This window comes from Channa argus, chromosome 3, assembly GCF_033026475.1.
Source record: "Channa argus isolate prfri chromosome 3, Channa argus male v1.0, whole genome shotgun sequence".
Classification (NCBI taxonomy): domain Eukaryota; kingdom Metazoa; phylum Chordata; class Actinopteri; order Anabantiformes; family Channidae; genus Channa; species Channa argus.
The window spans coordinates 26,694,725-26,713,319 of record NC_090199.1 but is presented as its reverse complement, the minus strand read 5'-3'; the positions used below and the strand labels follow the sequence as shown (position 1 = coordinate 26,713,319).

At 42.0% G+C, this 18,595-nt stretch overlaps 1 protein-coding gene across 3 annotated transcripts; it reads left to right on the top strand.

Moving 5' to 3' along the window:
- Nucleotides 1-756: 756 nt before the first annotated feature.
- On the top strand, nt 757-18,525 carry LOC137123965 (protein AF-17-like). 3 transcript variants are annotated; one of them, XM_067498437.1, is made up of 20 exons: nt 757-1,061; nt 1,903-1,982; nt 2,096-2,150; nt 2,253-2,362; nt 5,632-5,735; nt 6,180-6,273; nt 6,815-6,922; nt 7,730-7,819; nt 7,960-8,107; nt 8,199-8,996; nt 9,758-9,957; nt 10,753-10,870; nt 11,074-11,140; nt 11,449-11,597; nt 13,207-13,407; nt 13,668-13,744; nt 13,994-14,361; nt 14,540-14,636; nt 15,544-15,756; nt 15,835-18,525. In XM_067498437.1, the coding sequence occupies exons 1-20, from the start codon at nt 953-955 to the stop codon at nt 15,868-15,870; spliced, it is 3,222 nt and encodes a 1,073-aa protein (XP_067354538.1). In that variant the 5' UTR covers nt 757-952; the 3' UTR covers nt 15,871-18,525. The 3 variants fall into 3 exon arrangements, with proteins under 3 accessions (XP_067354538.1, XP_067354540.1, XP_067354541.1); XM_067498439.1 differs by lacking the exon at nt 6,815-6,922; XM_067498440.1 differs by lacking the exon at nt 2,253-2,362 and having other exon boundaries at nt 1,000-1,061.
- Nucleotides 18,526-18,595: the final 70 nt, after the last annotated feature.

Genomic DNA, 18,595 nt, shown 5'->3' with positions numbered 1-18,595 from the left:
AAAAAAGCAGCCTCTCAGACAGACAGAATTTACTCAGCCAGTCGAGACAAGAGTCATAAAGCAACTGTGACGCAAGTCCATTCAAAATTTGAGGCTTCTGGTGACATCTGCTGACTGGATTACATGAGTCAACTACAATATGTATTTTAATTGAAACATAACACAGTGAGATAAAACAAGGATTCCAAAAAACATCAAGATACCTCTATATGGGTCAGCAGGACAAACTGGAATTTAAAGGATGTGTGTATTTGCTTCATTGTATTAAGGTTGCAGCCATAGTACAAGCAACCATGATACAAAAGTAATAACTTACTAGAAATCATTAAAGACTTACATCCAGATGTAGTAGATCGTAATCAGTAAACGATCACTGACTGATAATTTTTATTTCAGGTCACAACACTGGATGGTGAAATATCTTGTAATTGTTGCCTTGTTATTGTGTGGAAATCCTAAAGATGGCGCTGTTGAAACAAACTTGATAGAGGAACAGTGCGCACCCAGCGGTTTTTTAAATGATTGATCCACATGTTTTGCTCATCTAATTTATAAAGTAGTTATAAACACAGGGTAAGGCGGGTATGTTATCAGACGGTGGTGCGGAAATAAAAGTTAATGTCGATGTCGGAAAACATACAGAGAATAACGGCTTCAAGGGAGAAGTAAAGGAACAACTCGCTACCTTTGCTGTGACTTTTATTCCGACCCAGAGGAGCAAGTCTGAGCATGCGCACTGCATCTATGGGAGGACATCACGGAAAAACGTAGCAGCAGCACCACAAACCCCACGCCGAGATTTTGTCTCTGCGCAGCGCTAAAACTGCGCGACGAAGGCTCCCCACGACTATGCCTGGCGCGGCGTTAAAGTGCGGGACGACCACTTGACAGGCCTGGGCGAGGTCTGAGCCGTTGCCGGGAGGGGAAATACATTTCTTCATATGGGAGCAGCATGCGGGAAATGGTCGGAGGCTGCTGCGTGTGTTCCGACGAGCGAGGCTGGGCTGAGAATCCGCTGGTTTACTGTGATGGACACGGCTGCAGCGTCGCCGTTCACCAAGGTAACATTAGCCGCTGTTAGCGTGTAATTACCGCGCAGCTGTGGCGGCTGAGCCGGCGGCTGGCGGCCGCCAGAGGTGCTGCTAGATCGGTAGGTTTCTCGGTAGGGCTGCTGTCTACGTGCGTGTTTGTGTGTATTGATGTGTGTGTGGGAGGGGTAGGTAGGCGTGCTGTTTGTTGTTTCCTCTCAGTGCACATGATTAAGCCGCACAGGGCCAGGGAGGGTGACACTGGCCTGGACGGCGCCCTGATGCCATTTCAGGTGTGTGTGTGTGTGTGTGCGGCTCTCTGGCCCGGTCTACACTGCAAGAGGCGTGTTTTTGCGACAAAAAGCGGTCCCGGCGGGCCCGCCGGTTTGGACACTTGCTTTGTTGCTTTCCTGCGACTAGGGACGAGAAGAGGTTTAGTTCTAGGATCATATTTTCTGAGTAAAATGTGCCCCCTGACTGGAGCCACTCCAGGCTGGACATTTTATTGTGCATTTATCTGCAGGGTAAAATGCAAAAGTCCATGGAATGTTTGTCCTAAAAGTGAATGTACTGAAATTGTTTTGTTTTAAAACATTTTTTTGGAAGCTGACAAAGGTTGAATGGGTCCACCGATGTCACAAGCGGATCCATTTAAGGATCTGCTAAGGTTAGTGATAAGATTAGAATGTTCAAAAAGGGAACATTTTTATCTCCTAATAAAAACAAAGGTTAATTAAAAATGATGGAAGATTAGAATTTGGAAGAGACCAGGTCAAAGTAAAACAAGGCTGTAAAGTGTTGGAGAATCACCATTAGTAAGGGGCAAGAAATGATGTCATTAACCTGTTCTGTGCGTGTTGTTCCCCGTTCCCAGCATGCTATGGCATTGTCCAGGTGCCCACCGGCCCGTGGTTCTGTCGGAAGTGTGAGTCACAGGAGAGAGCGGCGCGTGTGGTGAGTGTGCCAACACACAACATGACACAAAACCATCTATTGATTCCTGCTTCACCCGTTTCTGATTAATGTCACGCTCACAACAAATGCTGCTCTCTCCTTACCTGTCTCAGAGGTGTGAGCTGTGCCCCCACAAAGATGGTGCGCTCAAGAGGACGGACAGTGGAGGTAAGTCCCATCGCCTGGCCATCAGAGTAGGAGCTGAAGGTTTCCGCTTTAATCATAAGGAGCCCTGTTATACCACTGAAACACTGACAATTTCTCCGTCAGGCTGGGCCCACGTTGTTTGTGCGCTCTACATTCCCGAGGTTCAGTTTGCCAACGTCCTTACCATGGAGCCCATCATCCTACAGTATGTCCCGCATGAGAGATACATCAAGGTACTGAACAACTCTGGTGATTGGACACTTTACACTTCACTTCAAAGTATAGTTTGAGTTCTTATAAGAAGATGATTGTACCTATATTACAGTGCAATAAACAGTAAATGTTTATAGCTATAAAAGTTTCACTCAGCATTCGATTGAAAGTGTGACTATAAATATCAGTTTGATGTTAGGCCTTAGAAACAGAGCTGGGACTTAAAAAATGCATCAGTTTCCACGATCCCACAGAGAGAAATCAGTCACAAAAGAAAAAGAAATCACAGTTTTTTCCCCCAACAATGAGAGTTTCAGAAAGCCACGACGCGGCGCAGCTTCAAGACACGTGGGAAGCAGCAGAACTCTTGTTTCTCCCCTAACGGGAAAAGCATTTTTGCTCCACATCACCATTGCTCCCTCCACCTACACATCCCGTACAAACCCAGAGCTGAATGTAGCAAGGTCACGCCTGCTCTCTGGAGGTTGTCGAAAGTCTTTCTGGGAAATTGTGGGAGAAGTCGAAAAAAGACGAAGCAGGTTGAGAATAAAACAAAGAAGAACATTTACCATTAGGCACCAACACAATAACTGAGTATTGCAAAGTCACACATTCACTAGTTGCTCTTGGTTTTTACATGATTAACACTTGTATCTCTTTGCGGTTTGGACAGCTCATCAGACAAACAGTCTATTCAAAGACATCCCCTTCAGCACTGGGAAAATTGTAATGGACCATTTTCACACTTTAGAAAAAATATTTTATGGACAAAACTAGAGCTATGTTCATACAGATTTTTCCCAGACTGAGTATAAAGTCAAGCACTTAGTTTTTAGTACTTGCCGAAACCGAATACTGATACAAGTACTAAACTGTTTTGTTACTAGTGTGAGTTGCAGGACAGTAAAGTCCTCATTAATCTACTGCGCAGTTAAGCAAATCCTGCAGGAATGCAAATTCTGCCTGAACAAATATATGGTGGCTGTACAGGTTTAATAAATTCAGGAAGTTTTGCTGAAAATAGCAAAATGAAATGACAAAAGGCAAAGCACCGATTTAAGGTGAGATTCTGGATGGAGAATCACAGACAATACAGACTGTAGAGGAAACAAAAAACAAACCTTCAGGTAAAGCTGTAGTTACTTTCCCTTTGTTGTCACCAATGTTAGTCGCAGATATTGAACATGTTTGAAATATCCTTAAGAAACATGAGTATGACTGTTAGTAACTGGATCTTAAGACCTTGTATTTGGATTCACTTCTGTCATTATCAGTTCCCTCAAAACAGCTCCAAAGCACATTTTTCCACCTTTGCCCACCTGCACAGGTTAACACAGCAGTGAGTGCAGCCTGTGAGAAGTTTTATGAGTCCGAGTACACGAGGGCAGTATGGAACCCGATAGTGGTATCGTCATCGGGGCGTCGCTTTTCAAAAACGAATTATTAAAATCCAAAAAACACGTAGAACCGTATGAATGAATGAATGGATTGTCCAGGGAGAAGCCTCTTTAAGACTTTTCCTTACACAGTCTGCACATATTATCAATGAACGCTGCCTAATGACATGTTGAGATATGAAACATGTTATTGCTGCATACTGACTGATGAAAGACAACGATAAAAGGACCTCACACAGAGTTATGCATCGTCCTGAACTGTGGAAAACACTCAGCAAATCTTTCATCCTACCGTCAGGCTCAGACATTCACAGCTTTCAAAATTTATTCTGCTAATTCTTTTCTTTCTGTAAAGCAAACAGTTGAACCACCACCTAGTTTCAGGCTGTTGTACCTTTGTCATACATCACTTGTCTTGTAACTATTTGCATCACTTCTCTTATCTGTAAATGGTTTGATAGCTGGCAGTTTGTATAGTGTGTATTGACTGTGTTTAGAGCAGAATCAGCGAGAGGTGAATGCACAAGAGCAAACCGTTTAAAACAAGGCATATCACAAAGAAATCGATATCTGACATACAGATTTATTGGATTAAGCAGGCAGTAATGTGTGTGTGTGTGTGTGTGTGTGTGTGTCTGCATATAAATGTACACATGTGAGTGTTTGAGTGCCTGGTTTCATATTACTGCTACAGTAAATTGTATGCAGCTTTCCCCCCGTCAGAGCCATTCATCCAGATTTTGCTGCCTGCATTCCTAGACAGCGTCACAATGGACAGTGAAAACTTGAGAAGCCCCTCTTGGTGTACACACTTGGTGTAGTTATGTCGTAGACCTTTTATTACCTAGCCGACGTCCTCTGAGGGGGAACGCAGAGCGGAACACGGTGTGGGGAGTAGAGGAAGACAGGAAAAAAAGGGGGCAGAGAAACAGAGAGGGCTGAAGTGATAAGGTAAAGAGCCTGCTGTTCCTTTGTCCCGCACCTGTTGCTAGGCCTCTTCTGACCCCCAGCCCCCCCCCCTCCCCCAACACACACACATCTTTCCCTGCTTACTGGGGAAAAGCTGAGCTAAAAAAGAAGTACAAAAGCTGTGTGTGAATGCGTTTGCTCGTGTATGCTCCACTTACATGTGATTCTGTGAACATGTGTGCACAGTTGCGTAGCAGTGAGGACTGAAGCTGCTTTAATACAGGATGTTAGCATTCCAGCCCTGAGCTCCACAATTTTTTTTTTCTTATAATTGCTGTCTTGCCTGCACACAAGGAATTTTTGCTGCATCATTGTGTGTGTGTGTGTGTGTGTGCGTGTGTGTGCCCTCTTGTCCTGCGGTTCACTCTGAAACCATCCAACTGGTTTTATAGTTAGAGAAATACATTTAAGATTTTGGCCCCAAAGCTAACACTTTAAAAAAAAAAATAAAAATACAAATACAAAACTGGCTACAATGCTTGAGATGTAAACTTTTTTCCAAACATTTCCAAACATGTGGTTAACAGTTTTGCTGTACAAAGCTTCAAGCATGGGGCAAACTTTGTTCTGCTTGAAAGCTCCATCTGATGTCTTTGACAGGCTAAACTTCCTAATCATTTACAGTGTAGCTGCGGCTGGACTCAAATTAAGAAGCGTTTTATCTTCCCCACAGTGCACTAACAGTGGTTTACTTTAATGACTAAATAACGAGAATATATGAGTTTGCTGTGGTAGCACTGGTGCAACAGATGGAACAGAACAGGATTTAAAGCAGTTACTGCTTTCAACAGGAATCGGCCTTTTTTTAGGAAATAGCAAGGAGTTTTCTGTGAACTTTGCTCTTCTTCAAGTCAAATACCTGCCAGTAATAGTAACTAACGCCTCTCCATCACATTTTCTCATCGTTTTTGCTGCTTTCCTAGACCTGTTACATCTGTGAGGACCACGGAAGGGAGAGCAAAGCTGCCTGTGGAGCCTGCATGACCTGCAACAGACAAGGCTGCAGACAAGCTTTTCATGTCACTTGGTCAGTGTGTGTGTGTGTGTGTGTGTGTGTGTGTGTCTTACCTGTAGTTAAATACAGCAGGTTTCTGCTCATTGTATGGTGAGATATGAAACAGCAGTCACACCTGAAAATGAACCACCTATTCTTGTCCACAATTCCATAACGAGCCGATATGTTCTTGTTTCCCATTAGTTGTTTTTTTTTTTTTTCTTGCAGTGTCTGCATTACTTTTCCTACTCCACCTTCCTATTTGTTTGCATTTTAATTGTTCCTAGCTGTTGTGTAACCTACCGGACAGCTAAGTCATACCACAGTTGCCATGTTGATAACATAAAATCAAGGCTAATTTTTTTTTATGCTGAGAGCTGACATTACATTCACACTCCCGCAATCAGTAAAAAAGCTCACAGGTGACATCCAGGTGTTGTTGCGTGTCTGTCTGACCCTGTGACACCCTGTTTTCAGTGCTCAAATGGCTGGTCTCCTGTGTGAAGAAGAAGGCCCAGAAGCAGACAACGTAAAATACTGCGGCTACTGCAAGCACCACTACAACAAAATGGTAAATGGTAAAATTGTCAAACCCCTTTAGTCTCTTCCCGGGAAAGCACTGTGCAGGGTTTCCTGATTACCAATCAACAAGTGGTTCTCTTTTGTGTTTCCTCCTCTGCATCTCTGTTTTACCCTGATAATCAAACCGAATTATTGTTTCAACTTTCTGTAATGTCTCAGTTCAGCCTCTGTGCTTCCCGGCAAACCTGTGGCTCTTAATAGTCACTGCATTCAGTCAAGATGTAGTGTGCCGCTTGCATAAAACAACAACTTGTTGTTTTCATGTTTATTGATTAAAACATGGTAGCATGTAACATGGTAATTAATAAGCTTTTAACAGAGCCACGCTGACTGTTTGCAACCTTTATGCTAAACCCACTTGCGACTGCCTGTGGCTGCGCATTTCCTGGCTACGCCTAGTTCACATCAAGAAAGCAAGTATATTTCCCAAAGTGTCAAACTACTCTTTAGAAAGCTTTATAAAATAAAAGTCCGGTAGCTTTTTTTTTTTTGTTCAGACAATGCTCATTGTCCTACTTTGGTTTTTACAGCAGAAGAAGTTGCGATCTAGTGAAAATACAAGTAGCTCCTTTAGTCATCCCAGGGGGCGCTCCAGCTCGCCCACACAGGACAAGCACCACCACCATAGACAAAGGAAGGTAAGCACTGGTGCTAGTGTGTGTAAGGCTTAAGTATAGTTTTTAATACACATTTCAGTCTAGTTTTACAGCACCGCAAATTAGTTTTGCGACTGTGACATCAAATACACACTAGCTTTTTTTTGTATAATCTGTTCAGCATATAAAATACTTTTTCGTCAAATCTCGACAAAACAAGCAGATTTTCATTCTTTTAATTTAATTAGATTTTTTTTTGTTTATGCATCGAATTCCCACCAAAAATAATCTCAATGTACTTTACACAGTAAGGTCAAGAATTTCCAAACAGAGCTAAACTAATCAGCGAACATACGCAAATTTTACTCCTTGCAATCGGTAAATAAGAGTGACACAATGCAGAAAGGAATCAGATGTGACATGTAAATATGAATGTGAACATGCTTGACTGTCATAGTGTTAGTTCATGTTGGATGCCTGCTGCGATAGAGTGATTGACAAAAGGCAATTTTTCCCTCCGCTTCTCCCTTACCGCTCAATGCTGCAGTGAATTGGCCCACCTTTAACACTTGCCCCGTGAATGTGCAAAATGGAGGGTTAGGAGCTTAATAGTTTAAAAGGCTCTGCCTCCCATTGTCAATTAAGGAAAAGGTTATAGTCCTATATGAAGAATATATCGGATTGGACATCAGTTAAATTCCAGGACTTGTTAATAGACAGTAACTTGGCTATAAGACCTCATCTCCACCTGAAATACCTGGAAAGAGGAATTCAAGAACAGCATTCGCACACATGGGAGAAAGGAACGGACAATTGTAAGACAAGATGTGTCTGTGTGTGTTTTTCCAGAGTCACAAAGACAAGATTCGACAAAAAGAGCGGCACAAGAAGTCCTCTGACAGCCTGAGTTCCTCAGTGACACCCAGCAGTATAGAAAAGGTATAAAAACAGCTGACCAATGGCGGGACGTTAGACACTTACAATGGAAATTTAAACTCAGAGAATCACTTACATTAAAAACTGAATACTCAAAAACTTGTTGTTGTTGTTGTTGTTATGACCTTTGTGTGCTGCTACAGATCTCCTCCAGTCACCACAGCAGCAAGGACAGCGAGGGAAAATCAAAGAAGCTGAGTTCACACAGTCATGGTCATCGGAGCAAGAAGACAGGAAGCACTGGCAAGAGCTGCTCCTCCTCCTCCTGCTCCTCCAGTCCGTTCAACACAGGTAACAGACGAACCATGAAAGAGAGAAGAAGGTCACATAGAGGCAACTCAGGTCAGTAAATTTGTTTTCTTTCTTTGTGTTTCTCTCGGAGGTGGCTCCTTGCCATCTGCTCAGGATTTCCATCAGTTCTCATCTTCCTCCCGCCTTGAACGGGACCGCGAGCGGGGAGGGGAAGACCACAGTGGAGAGGAGCGCAAGGAGCGTCACAGAAGGCCAGCGGTCCAGGAGGACGATGAAGAAGAGGAAGATGAAAAGGAGGATGAGAAAGAGGAGGAGGAAGAAGAGGAGGAGGAGGAAGACAGTAAGTACCATAAGCCGCCAGCATTGACCCCTGCTGATGGCCCATTGGCAGGGTCACAGGGCCATGACAGGTCAGAAGGCAACTCAAGCCATTTTGAGAACAAGGTAACTATCTCTACATTTGGGTCCATCATGCGCATCACCTCCTCGTCAGCACTGAACAGCAGCAGCAAGATCCGCAAGACCTTGTCCTCGGGGGACTACAAACCCTCCAAGTCTCTCTGCAAGCCGTCTCAACTGAGCACGCCGCCTATCCTGGAGGAAGCGGACCTGGAGGACAAAGCCACGCCTCCACCACTGGCCCGAGAGAGGAGGCACCGTGGCAACAAAAAGAGCCGTCACGGTCCAGGGCGCCCCCGCGGCAGCAAGAACCGAGAGAGGAGAGAAGAGGAGCATCACCACCACCATCACAACACAGCACCTCTACCTCCAGCCCTAACCTCCTCACTCTACCCAAGCCCATCCTCCATTCCACACTCTGCTTTCCCCGCCACTCTACCTCCCACGGCCACCTCTTCCTCGTCTTCTTTCTCCTCATCCTCTTCCGGCACTTTTTCGACAGGTCGTGGCAACACGCTACTCGGCTCTGGTGAGTCTGTGCAAGTGGGTGTGTATGTGTGGTAGCCCAGTAGCTTCCTGTGTATAGAGAAAAAAACTTTGCACTTTTGTGCGTTCGTTTTCAGCACGACTTTAAAGTGTTGAAATGTTTCCATTACACATGTGCTGTGTCAGCGCCACAGCGGCAGCTTATCTGTAGTTCAGGACCTCGCAGTGTAGCACAACAGGCCACTGAATATAATAGTCCAGCAGGACAAGTAAAGATCATGTTTCGTAGAATTTTTTTAAATTATTTTTTATTGTTTTTACATGTAGTCATTTAGCAGACACAAGTGACAAGTGAGGTACAAAGCAGCAAAAATCTAAGTCAAGGAGGAAACAAATCAAAGTGAGGTCCTATCAGAAAAGTGTTTACATTTCATGCAAGTGCAAGAATGAGCAGAAAGGATTTTTTATTTTATTTTTATTTTTTTTAAAGTGCATAGGGAGGTGTGGAAGAATTCTGTTTTCAGCAGTTGTTTGAATATTGGGAGTGAGTTTGCTGAGCGTGCAGAGTTCAACATATGTAGTAAATACATGTCACAGTACTTATTCAATCCGTGTGAGACAAAGATATTGTTCTAGATAGTGGTTTTTGTGTGTGCTGTACACGTCTCTGAGTGGTAGATTTCCTGCCCTACTTTCAAACCGATTCTCTCGGGTGCTGTGTGTACTTGTCTTTTGGGGTCTTACGATGTCTGAGATGGAAACAGAGATATGTTTTTACCTGACTTTACGCCTCTGCTCTCTTAGGTATCTACTCCAGTCTCAAGGACCCTCTTACACTGGGTGGGGGTGTCTGCAGTACCCCTCTTTCCCTGGGTGGAGGGGTGTGTAGCACCTCCTTGTCCCTCGGAGGAGGCATGTGTAGCACCCCTCTCTCCTCAGGACTCCTTTCATCTCACAGCTCCTCACTTTCGCTTCCGTCAATCAACACCGTCTCAAACACACAGGTACCATAGATAGAGAGTGAAATTTTCACGAGGGGGTTCAAGATGAAATTTCTATACTGCACAAGTACCACTGCGCAGCTGCTGTGTCTGTTCTGCATTTATGTGTGTGTGTGCTGCACTTTTCTTCGTAGTTGTACAACATTTTGATATAATTGTCTGCTAGATATAAATATAGACAGGGATTATTTTTACAGCAAGCACTGCTATTAATAGCATGTAGCCTATTTTGATGTTCCTGATTTCTTGAAAAACGAAACAATAAATAGATCACTTTACCAGTCCAGCCAACAATCCATTATCTTAACCACTTATCCTGTTCAGAGTCACGGGGAGCTGGAGCCTTAGAATATTAGATTCACTGTTTAGTTACTTTGCATGCAAGAAGCCAAACCTTGGCTTGTTTCAGCTTCTAAAATGTTACAATTTTATGCTTTTGTTTGCCATATGTAACAATAAACGGAATATTGTTAAGTTGGATAAAATAAATACATGAGTACATGTTTTTTAGCTGTGAGAAATCTTTGTTTATATATTGTCAGAACCAGGTCATTGATCAACAAACGCTCAGACCAGGCAGGTGAGAGATCGAGTTTTAAAGGTTGTGGTTGTGGAAATTGTAATTGCCTTTTTCATTATTTTAAATTTAAAAAAACAAAACAATCCATAAACAACTGAAAATATATATTTTTTCAGTTTGTTTTCAGCAAAACAAGGCATATTTTGTTCCACAATCTTATCCATACAAACCCAGATGATTTCTTTGTCAGCCAGATATTAACATTTACTATCTCATAGGTCCATCCAGGTTCCAGCACCTCCTATAGTCTGGCTTCCACCCAGCCTTTTGCCAGCTGTCTCTCCGGAGCCCCAACACTGCCACCGCTACTGAGCCAAGCCCAGACCTCACTGCAAGGTCAGAGGAAGACAGAATGAATAGATCAGTGGCATTCACTTGCATCTGTTAAGATACTGATGGTGGTTTAAGATATTCTTCACTTTCTCAGAATCTAACATTAAATCTCTTCAGATTGCACAACAGATGAAAGGCTTTAATGATGAAAGTTAATGCCTTTTAATAAACTGAAGTAAAGTTCATTATTTGGTTCGTGTTCTCAGAGTCTGACCTTGATGACTTTCGCTTCCAATGTCAGGGCAACTCTCCAAGAGAGAGTCTCTCCTCACAGTAAGTCTCATTCTTCTCTCTTTCAGCTTTATTGGTATTCTTCATGTGATCTCTTGGACCTGTCTCCATTAAATGAAACATTGCTTGCGTGACTGTTCTCTGCACAGTAGCTCAGTTTCTACTTCAGTGTACAGCAAAGTGAAATGGGAGGAGAATGGTGGCTAGTTAGCTACCACAGTGACTGGGTGGGTTAAATAGAAATGCAAACCACAGCCGCAGGGTTTTGTTAAATGTTTCCTCGTTCTGCTGCCGCACTGACGTCTTAGTGATTACTAACTCCCTGTTGCTTTTACACTGTCTGCACTCAGGTCTCCCATGAGCTGTCTTCCTCTTCTGTTTGACCAGAGAGATGGGTTAGGCGCAGGAGTTAGAACTCGTCCTGAGAACGTCCCACCCGCCAGCTCCCACATCGAGCTCCTGCTGGAAAAACATGGCAATGGAGAGATGGGAGTCAACAGTGAGTGAGGCAAAAAGCCACGGTTCTTGCATGATTCCAATATACAGATCAGAAAGGCAAAACACATTATGTGTGATTTTTTTCTCCTATTCAAATACTGGATACTTTTAAATGCTGGCTGCATATCATCCAGACCATAATTGTGTTTACATTCTGACCAGTTGTCTCCCTGGTGCTAATTTAGACATGATGAATGTACAGTGCCTATTAAAAGCCGTCACCCAATTCAGAAGTTTCACCTTTTTTAAAATCGTGGTCAAACTAAACATTTTGTCAAGTTTAAATAGATCTCTACAGAGTAATTATGCTTATTAAATAACAATAAGTAAAAAAACAAATAAGTGATTAAATATTCACCCTATGAACATAACCCACGTGAAACAACACCGATGCCGCCTTCTTGTTAACTTTAACGAGAAACAAATTTTTTTTTGCTCGTTAGGAAAAAAAGCTGAATTTGATTCCTCCTGATTTAATGTTGTAAAATAAAAGGCGAAGGAGTTAATACTCTTTTAGGCTCTGTACTGTACCTGTGCAAGCTATGCTGCATTGATATTAGAAGCAGCTGTGTGTCTCATGTTCCTTTTTCATCTTAAATTTCGGCTTTGCTTGGATCTTACTCTGACACGGTTGTACCAGGGACATGAGCTGGTACTTATTTTCTTATCTATTCTTAACTTTGTTTTCTTTTTCCATCTAGAGGGGTCACAATATTTCCATTCAGCTGTGCAGACTCCTCGTTCTTTTGAACATTTTTTTTCTACCATTGTTGCTTTCGTTAAAGTCAAACATGGACCCTTCATAATAATAACAAAGTACATTTATCTGTACCCCAGGAAGAGTTCACTTTAGACTAATGAGTGTTTACTCCAATTGCATTCTGCAGAAATGAAAGAGGAGTATGTTTGTTTTCCCTGTCTGTGTTGCTGGGCTTTCTGCAGCAGTAGCTCCACAGAAAATCCTATACAAGGCATTTGGAGAATGGAGTTGAACTTTTAGTTCAGACCTGATGACACATATAAAACTAAACATTCCGAAGAATCACTGGTAAATGTCACAACTTTACCAATTAGCAATTTAAATCAAATCTAATTTCACTGGTTTACAGCTTTGGCAGTTATTTCTACTGTAGAAAAATGTTGTTTGTTTCAGAAATATTTCATTTAGGACAGTATGTTCAGATATAAGGTCTTTTGTGTTTCATATAATCCATGTGTAGACACTTATATCCTATCTCTCACTTATATCCTACCCATCTCTCTAGATATATATATAGAGAGAGAAAGATAATGATATATGATTGGCAGTGAAACAGATTTGTTTTGTTTTTTTAGGTTTTTTTTATTTATTTAGAAACATTAAACCGTTTTTAATATTATATGTTAATCTATATTTCTTAATGTGCCACTGTGGTTACATAAATATGCTAGACATTAGGCAGTGGCCTTTAAGGTCTTCCATGATGGCCAAAATCCAACTCTCACACGTCCGAACACTTCCACTCTGCATCGCACACACCCATAACATACTGTTCCAGCTGCAAATGAGTCACATGATGGTGGCGTACAGTCTGTTGGTGATGTTAAATCTCTGCTCCCGGCCCTATCAGTTGTAGAGATGCTCCAGTCGCTGCACTCCCTGCAGCAGGAGAACCAGCGCCTCCAGGACCAGATCCTCAGTTTGACAGCCAAGAAAGAGCGGCTGCAGCTGCTCAACACAGAGCTGGCTGTGCCTTTTCCTGCACATGTTCATTCCACCCAGGGATCCATGCACACCGCTGCCCAGATTAACTTTCTGTCATCCACCCAAGGTCAGGTTCTTAATTGTGTCTACCTACTTTTTGTTCAAACCTTTCGGTTTATTACTGTTTAGCTTTCCTCAGTTTTTCCTGCCAGCACAGCCGAACTGCACATAGCATTTTTATACATCATTGTATTTTCAGGTGATTCTCTGGAGTCAATTAGTTGAAAGAAGATCAAAGGTTTATTGAAAATATTGTGAGGGTCTATAGTGACAATACGAACAGAATTTGTAGTTTTTACCCTGTGTTTGTGCCTCTTTGTTCCTTAGACCCCCTGAGCACCAATAAGAGTCCTCTGTCCAAAACCTGCTTCCCTAATGACACCTCTTTTGTTACCTCATCTGAGGTGAGAACCTGTTGATTCTTATCTTGAACACATTCAACAGTCCTGGGTCAGAAGTATGAAGTATGTTTCTGCGTTTAAAACCTCAGTACAGGCTTTTACCTTTAATAAAACACACTTATAGAGCTGTTAACTGATGGAAACACACACTGACTTTAACTTCTTTGACTGTCAACTAATGGAATGACCAGACTGAATGCACATTCAAAGTAAGCTGAAAACTAAAAGGCACTTTTCCGGTCTTTGTTGCAGGAGCTTCACTCTGGTAGTCCATCTGGCAGTAGCTCATCCCTCTCCTTCCAAAGTACTCCTCCTCCTCAGCAAAGCCCTGCTTCCTTCAGTCAGCCTCTGCTGAATGGCCTGGGTCGAGGACTGGGCGATGGTTTCGGGACCATCGGTCAGGCCGGCAGCCCCTCTCTGCCCATTGGTGGGCTCATGGCATCCCTCGCAGGAAGTCCTCAGCTGAATATGAACGGTGTTTTGGGCAGTCTGAACGGTGTGATCCAGTCACCTGTGCAGAACGCCCCACAACCCACGCTCCCTGCTCTGCGTCCTCAACCTCCACCGCTAAACCCCCAGGCACTGGCACAAGGCTTCCAGCTTCCCAAGAGTGTGAGCCCGTACGTACCCAGTGTGTCTTTAAATCCGTTTAAAAATTCATTGCTGTGTTTGAAGGTGTTAACATCAAGACAGACAGCTGACAGATTTTAGTTAAACTGAGTTTGTTTGGAACAATCCGCCTGTGCGTTGTTGTTGGTTGGTGTTTAAAGTGGCCGTGTGTCGACTTTTGTCATTTAGGTCTTCACTCCTGTCAGAGCAGCAGAAGCAGCTTCTTCTTGAGCAGCAGCAACAACAGCAGCTCCAGCAGTTTCTTACCTCCCAGAACTTCACTCCTGTAATAAAACTCATGTCATTTTGGAATGTTCTCAGCCATACCTTATGTATTTCACATTATAATCTGTGTAATGATCTCCAAGTAGGATATTCTTTCTGGATTGGGACCAAAATCATTTTATTTAGTACTTTAGTACTTGTCACCATATTCAAGGAAACAAAACCCCTCATCACATCGAGACACAGTGAGCATTACTTAAATGTTAGTTTGATTCACTGACTCGGCCATAGTGATTATTGTTGTTGTTATTATTATTATTATTGAGGGATTGAGGGATCAGACACCTGGATTTTCTTTTCTGGGTTATTAAATGTTGTTTCATAAACACAAATGGCCAATGCAAAAAACAAAACAAAACACAAAGTGCAAAAAGTAAAGGGCTGTGAATACTTTCTGAAGTTACTGTTTGAGGATAAGTTTTCTTCACCAACAGCAAAGCAGCCCCTGTAGTTTTCTAATTTTACTTGCAAACTACTAAAAGTCTGATGGGGGTTGAGCCAGTCAGGTACCATGACAGCTGCTATCTTTATCTTGGTTTCCTGTCTTACTGTGAAGTAGTCATTGAAACATGCTACATTGAAAACATAAAGGAACTGAAAATGGCCACGTTCCTACAATGGTTAGGATTAGATAGGTGCTACAGCCTGGGTGAGTGAAGGAAAAGTCATTTCAGAGCAACTGAAGACCTGGACCAATCACACAGTCCATCTCTTATTACAAGCATGTTATAGAACGAGGAGAAACACTTGTAGTAATCAAGATTTGTTCTCAATTTACCCTCTATTTAGTTTACCCTGAATTTAAAAGCATATACATCTTAATGTTTGCAATGCAAAAGCAGAAACTTGAGATCCTCTCCCAATGGACATGTGTGCTAAATGCTTTTTTTCCCCTACTGTTCCACCAGGAGCAGCAGGTAGTGGTGTGCCAGATGCTGCAGCAGCAGAGACAGAGGGAGCTGCAGCGCCTCACACTGACAGGAGCTCTCACCTCTACCCCGAGCTCACCCATGATCGCCCAGTCACCCAATCTGCTGTCCTCAGCTACAGCCTCACCCCTGCAGGGTGGCCAAGGAGGCAGCCTCTTTGGTCTTCAGGACAATGCACTTCACAAGCCCGGGGTAAGTAGCCCTGCAGGATTTTGCATTATGAGCTGTAATGTTTGTTACCAAACAAACAAAGTGTAATTGTGTTTTCAGGCTGCAGGTGAGAAGGGTGGGGACAAGAATGGGTGACATGTCTCAAGGACAGAGGAGCAGCTCAAACGAGCATTTGAGGAATTGAAGTCAACTTACAAGGCTTTTGAACTTCTCTTTATCTTAAACCCTCTTTTATGAATGTATAACAAGATGAACTTAAACATCAAGTTGGAAGATTTTCATGTTGTTGAAATTCTTTATATCAGAGGTTCTTCTCATAGGTTTTTTTTGTGTGTAGGCAGCTTCCAGAGAGCATGAATTAAGTGGTCTCTTCTTAAATTGCACTAATTTTGTTAGCTAAACCAATGGGGCTGCATATGAAGGCACCTCCCTGCAGGTGCTGCGTAGGTTTTTAGTTGGAAGTGTGAACCCCAAGGACAGACTTCTCAAGCACTGACCATTCATGAATTCCCTCCACAGCTTGAACCAGTTTCCATTCAGTCAGTGAGAATCAGCAACCTCAGCTGTCTTCCTTGATATTTTGTCTTCCCTGTGTGTCCACCCGACCCCACATGTCATCCAGATCTTCTATTCTATACGTTGCAGCCTCCTACGGGCATTTAATGTGTAAAGGATAAATATACTGTCATTACCCGTGTGTGGTTAGTGACATTTCAACATGAAGCTGGTTATTATACCTCAGACTTTTCAGCAACCTGTTTTTATTCGTTAATATTTAGTATTCATTACCGCAATAGCCTTCACTGGATATAAATGCCCACCAAACAAATCTTGGTGTTAAATCTAAGATATTAACGCATGCCACTGTAAAAATGACACACAACCCAAGTGTCCCAAAATGGCACCATCATCCACTAGAGACTGGCATCAATGTGAAACTTGAACACCGGGTTTTATTCTAAACCATCGCAAGAGTTTTATATCCTTCCAGTTGCTACCGAGATTAAGCAGATGAAACCAAACATTTGGAAATTGTATGTTTAAAAATAAATAAATAAATAAATAATGAGCTGTCCTAAATATGGTGCACTTTGCATCTTAGTAGCTAACAGAGCAAATCACCCACCAACACAGTTTCTTATAAAGGATGCTTGGTACTTACTAATCCACTAGGGACTTACAGGTTTTTGATTTTAAATAATTATTTTGCACTCTGGTCCCTAAGTGTCAGTGTTTTTTTTTTTCATTGTCCACAAACTAGTTGTTCTTTTAGCAATACTGGATAGATAATGCCTTAATGATAGAGTTACATTGAAAACCACAAGCTCTCTTGTCGTTTTACTTTGTGTGTTTTTTAACTCGGGCACATGGAGAAGTACATTAGAACAGTGAAAGCACTCTTCCTAAACCAGTTTATACTTTTGATAGCTGACTGATGATTTCAACCATTGAACTGAATTGTGTGTATAGTGGTAACTAAAGTGTCAAAGCATTTTCTATTGTAAGTTTTGTGTTCAGATGCAATGTTCTTTAGTTGTTTGTGCTTCAGAGAACTGAGAAACCAGGACCTGTTGATACAGTGAAGCCTGTATAGTGGTGTCATAGGAAGCTATGGAGTAAAATATTATTAAAGTGCTGTTGCAACAGTGTATGATACATAGTGTAGCTAATGTCAGCGCTAGGAAGGTGTGGATGAGCCAATACCGATGGCCTTTCCCCGCAGGGTCGTTCGAACTCATGTTCATGACATTAGCCAACGTAGAAACTATGATAAGCTTCTCTTTTCTTTCACTTTATCGTGTGATGCCTCCGTTCTGTTCAGTTATACTAACAAAGGCCACTTCCAAAATTCATCTTTTACCCTCAAAGTAAGAGATTGTGTTATTGGGTTTTCTCCTGTGTTCTTTAACATATTTATAGACCTTTTCAAACATGTTGTCAGGTGTGTTTGAAATCTTGAACATGATCTCCCATACATGTGACATCTTGAGTGCTAGATTGTTTTGTAGCTAATGTAGACGCCAGAAAGGAACTTAGTAAGGAAGCAGCTCATTAGTCTGTGATGAAAACTGTAGCAATGACAAAAGGAGAATGTTGATTAAGACACGGATCCAACCGAGAGATTTGCAATTTACCAAGTATTTCCTAACGAGACGGCTCTTAGCTGAGGCAAATACCAGAAACATGACTGTTTCCAAGAAGTTGACTGGAGAGTGGTGCGAAGGATTTGTGAAGCGGTTTCTTTCTCATGTTGCACTGGGGCTTGTGTGGCCCAACTGTAAATTGATTTTTAGTACCTTTTGAATTTTGTTGGAAAACAAGTTGTATCATTTAATATGTTTGTGTAAAAAACACATTCATCCTTTTAAGCTTTGAAGTATGGGTAATCAACATAATCCATGTTATGAATGTCGTACTGTGTATCTTTTATGTATTACAACATTTAAAGCACCTGGTTCTGAATGAAGTTTGGTGGAGAGTGAGTTACCTATAGGGATTTGGATTGCATGAAATGCAGTGACGTCTCAAATATATTGCTAAATACCAAGTAATAACTATGCATAATTTTAAATGCATTGTTCCCTGAAAAAAGAAAAATGAAATGAGCACTGAATATTAAAAAGGACAAGCACGTTGTCATTGTACAGTGTATTTGTTGAGAGAATTGATCACAACGAATTTGACAATATTCATATTAAAAGCCCTGTAAAGTATTTTGATATTTTTGTGTGTAAAATTAAAAGGACAAATTAAGACTTTTGTTAATAAATGTATTTTAATGAGTTGTTCTACATTTTCTCTATGGTGTTAAATGATTTAACTGTTAGTAGCATATGTTCTTGAACCTGGCACTTTTCAC

What these genes read in the sequence shown, in the direction of transcription:
- LOC137123965 (XM_067498437.1), top strand. Translation starts at nt 953, where the DNA reads ATGCGGGAAATGGTCGGAGGCTGCTGCGTGTGTTCCGACGAGCGAGGC. An exon ending in AGGAGAGAGCGGCGCGTGTG is followed by an intron (nt 1,983 to 2,095) that starts GTGAGTGTGCCA and finishes TACCTGTCTCAG; the next exon opens with AGGTGTGAGCTGTGCCCCCA. An exon ending in ACACCGTCTCAAACACACAG is followed by an intron (nt 9,958 to 10,752) that starts GTACCATAGATA and finishes ACTATCTCATAG; the next exon opens with GTCCATCCAGGTTCCAGCAC.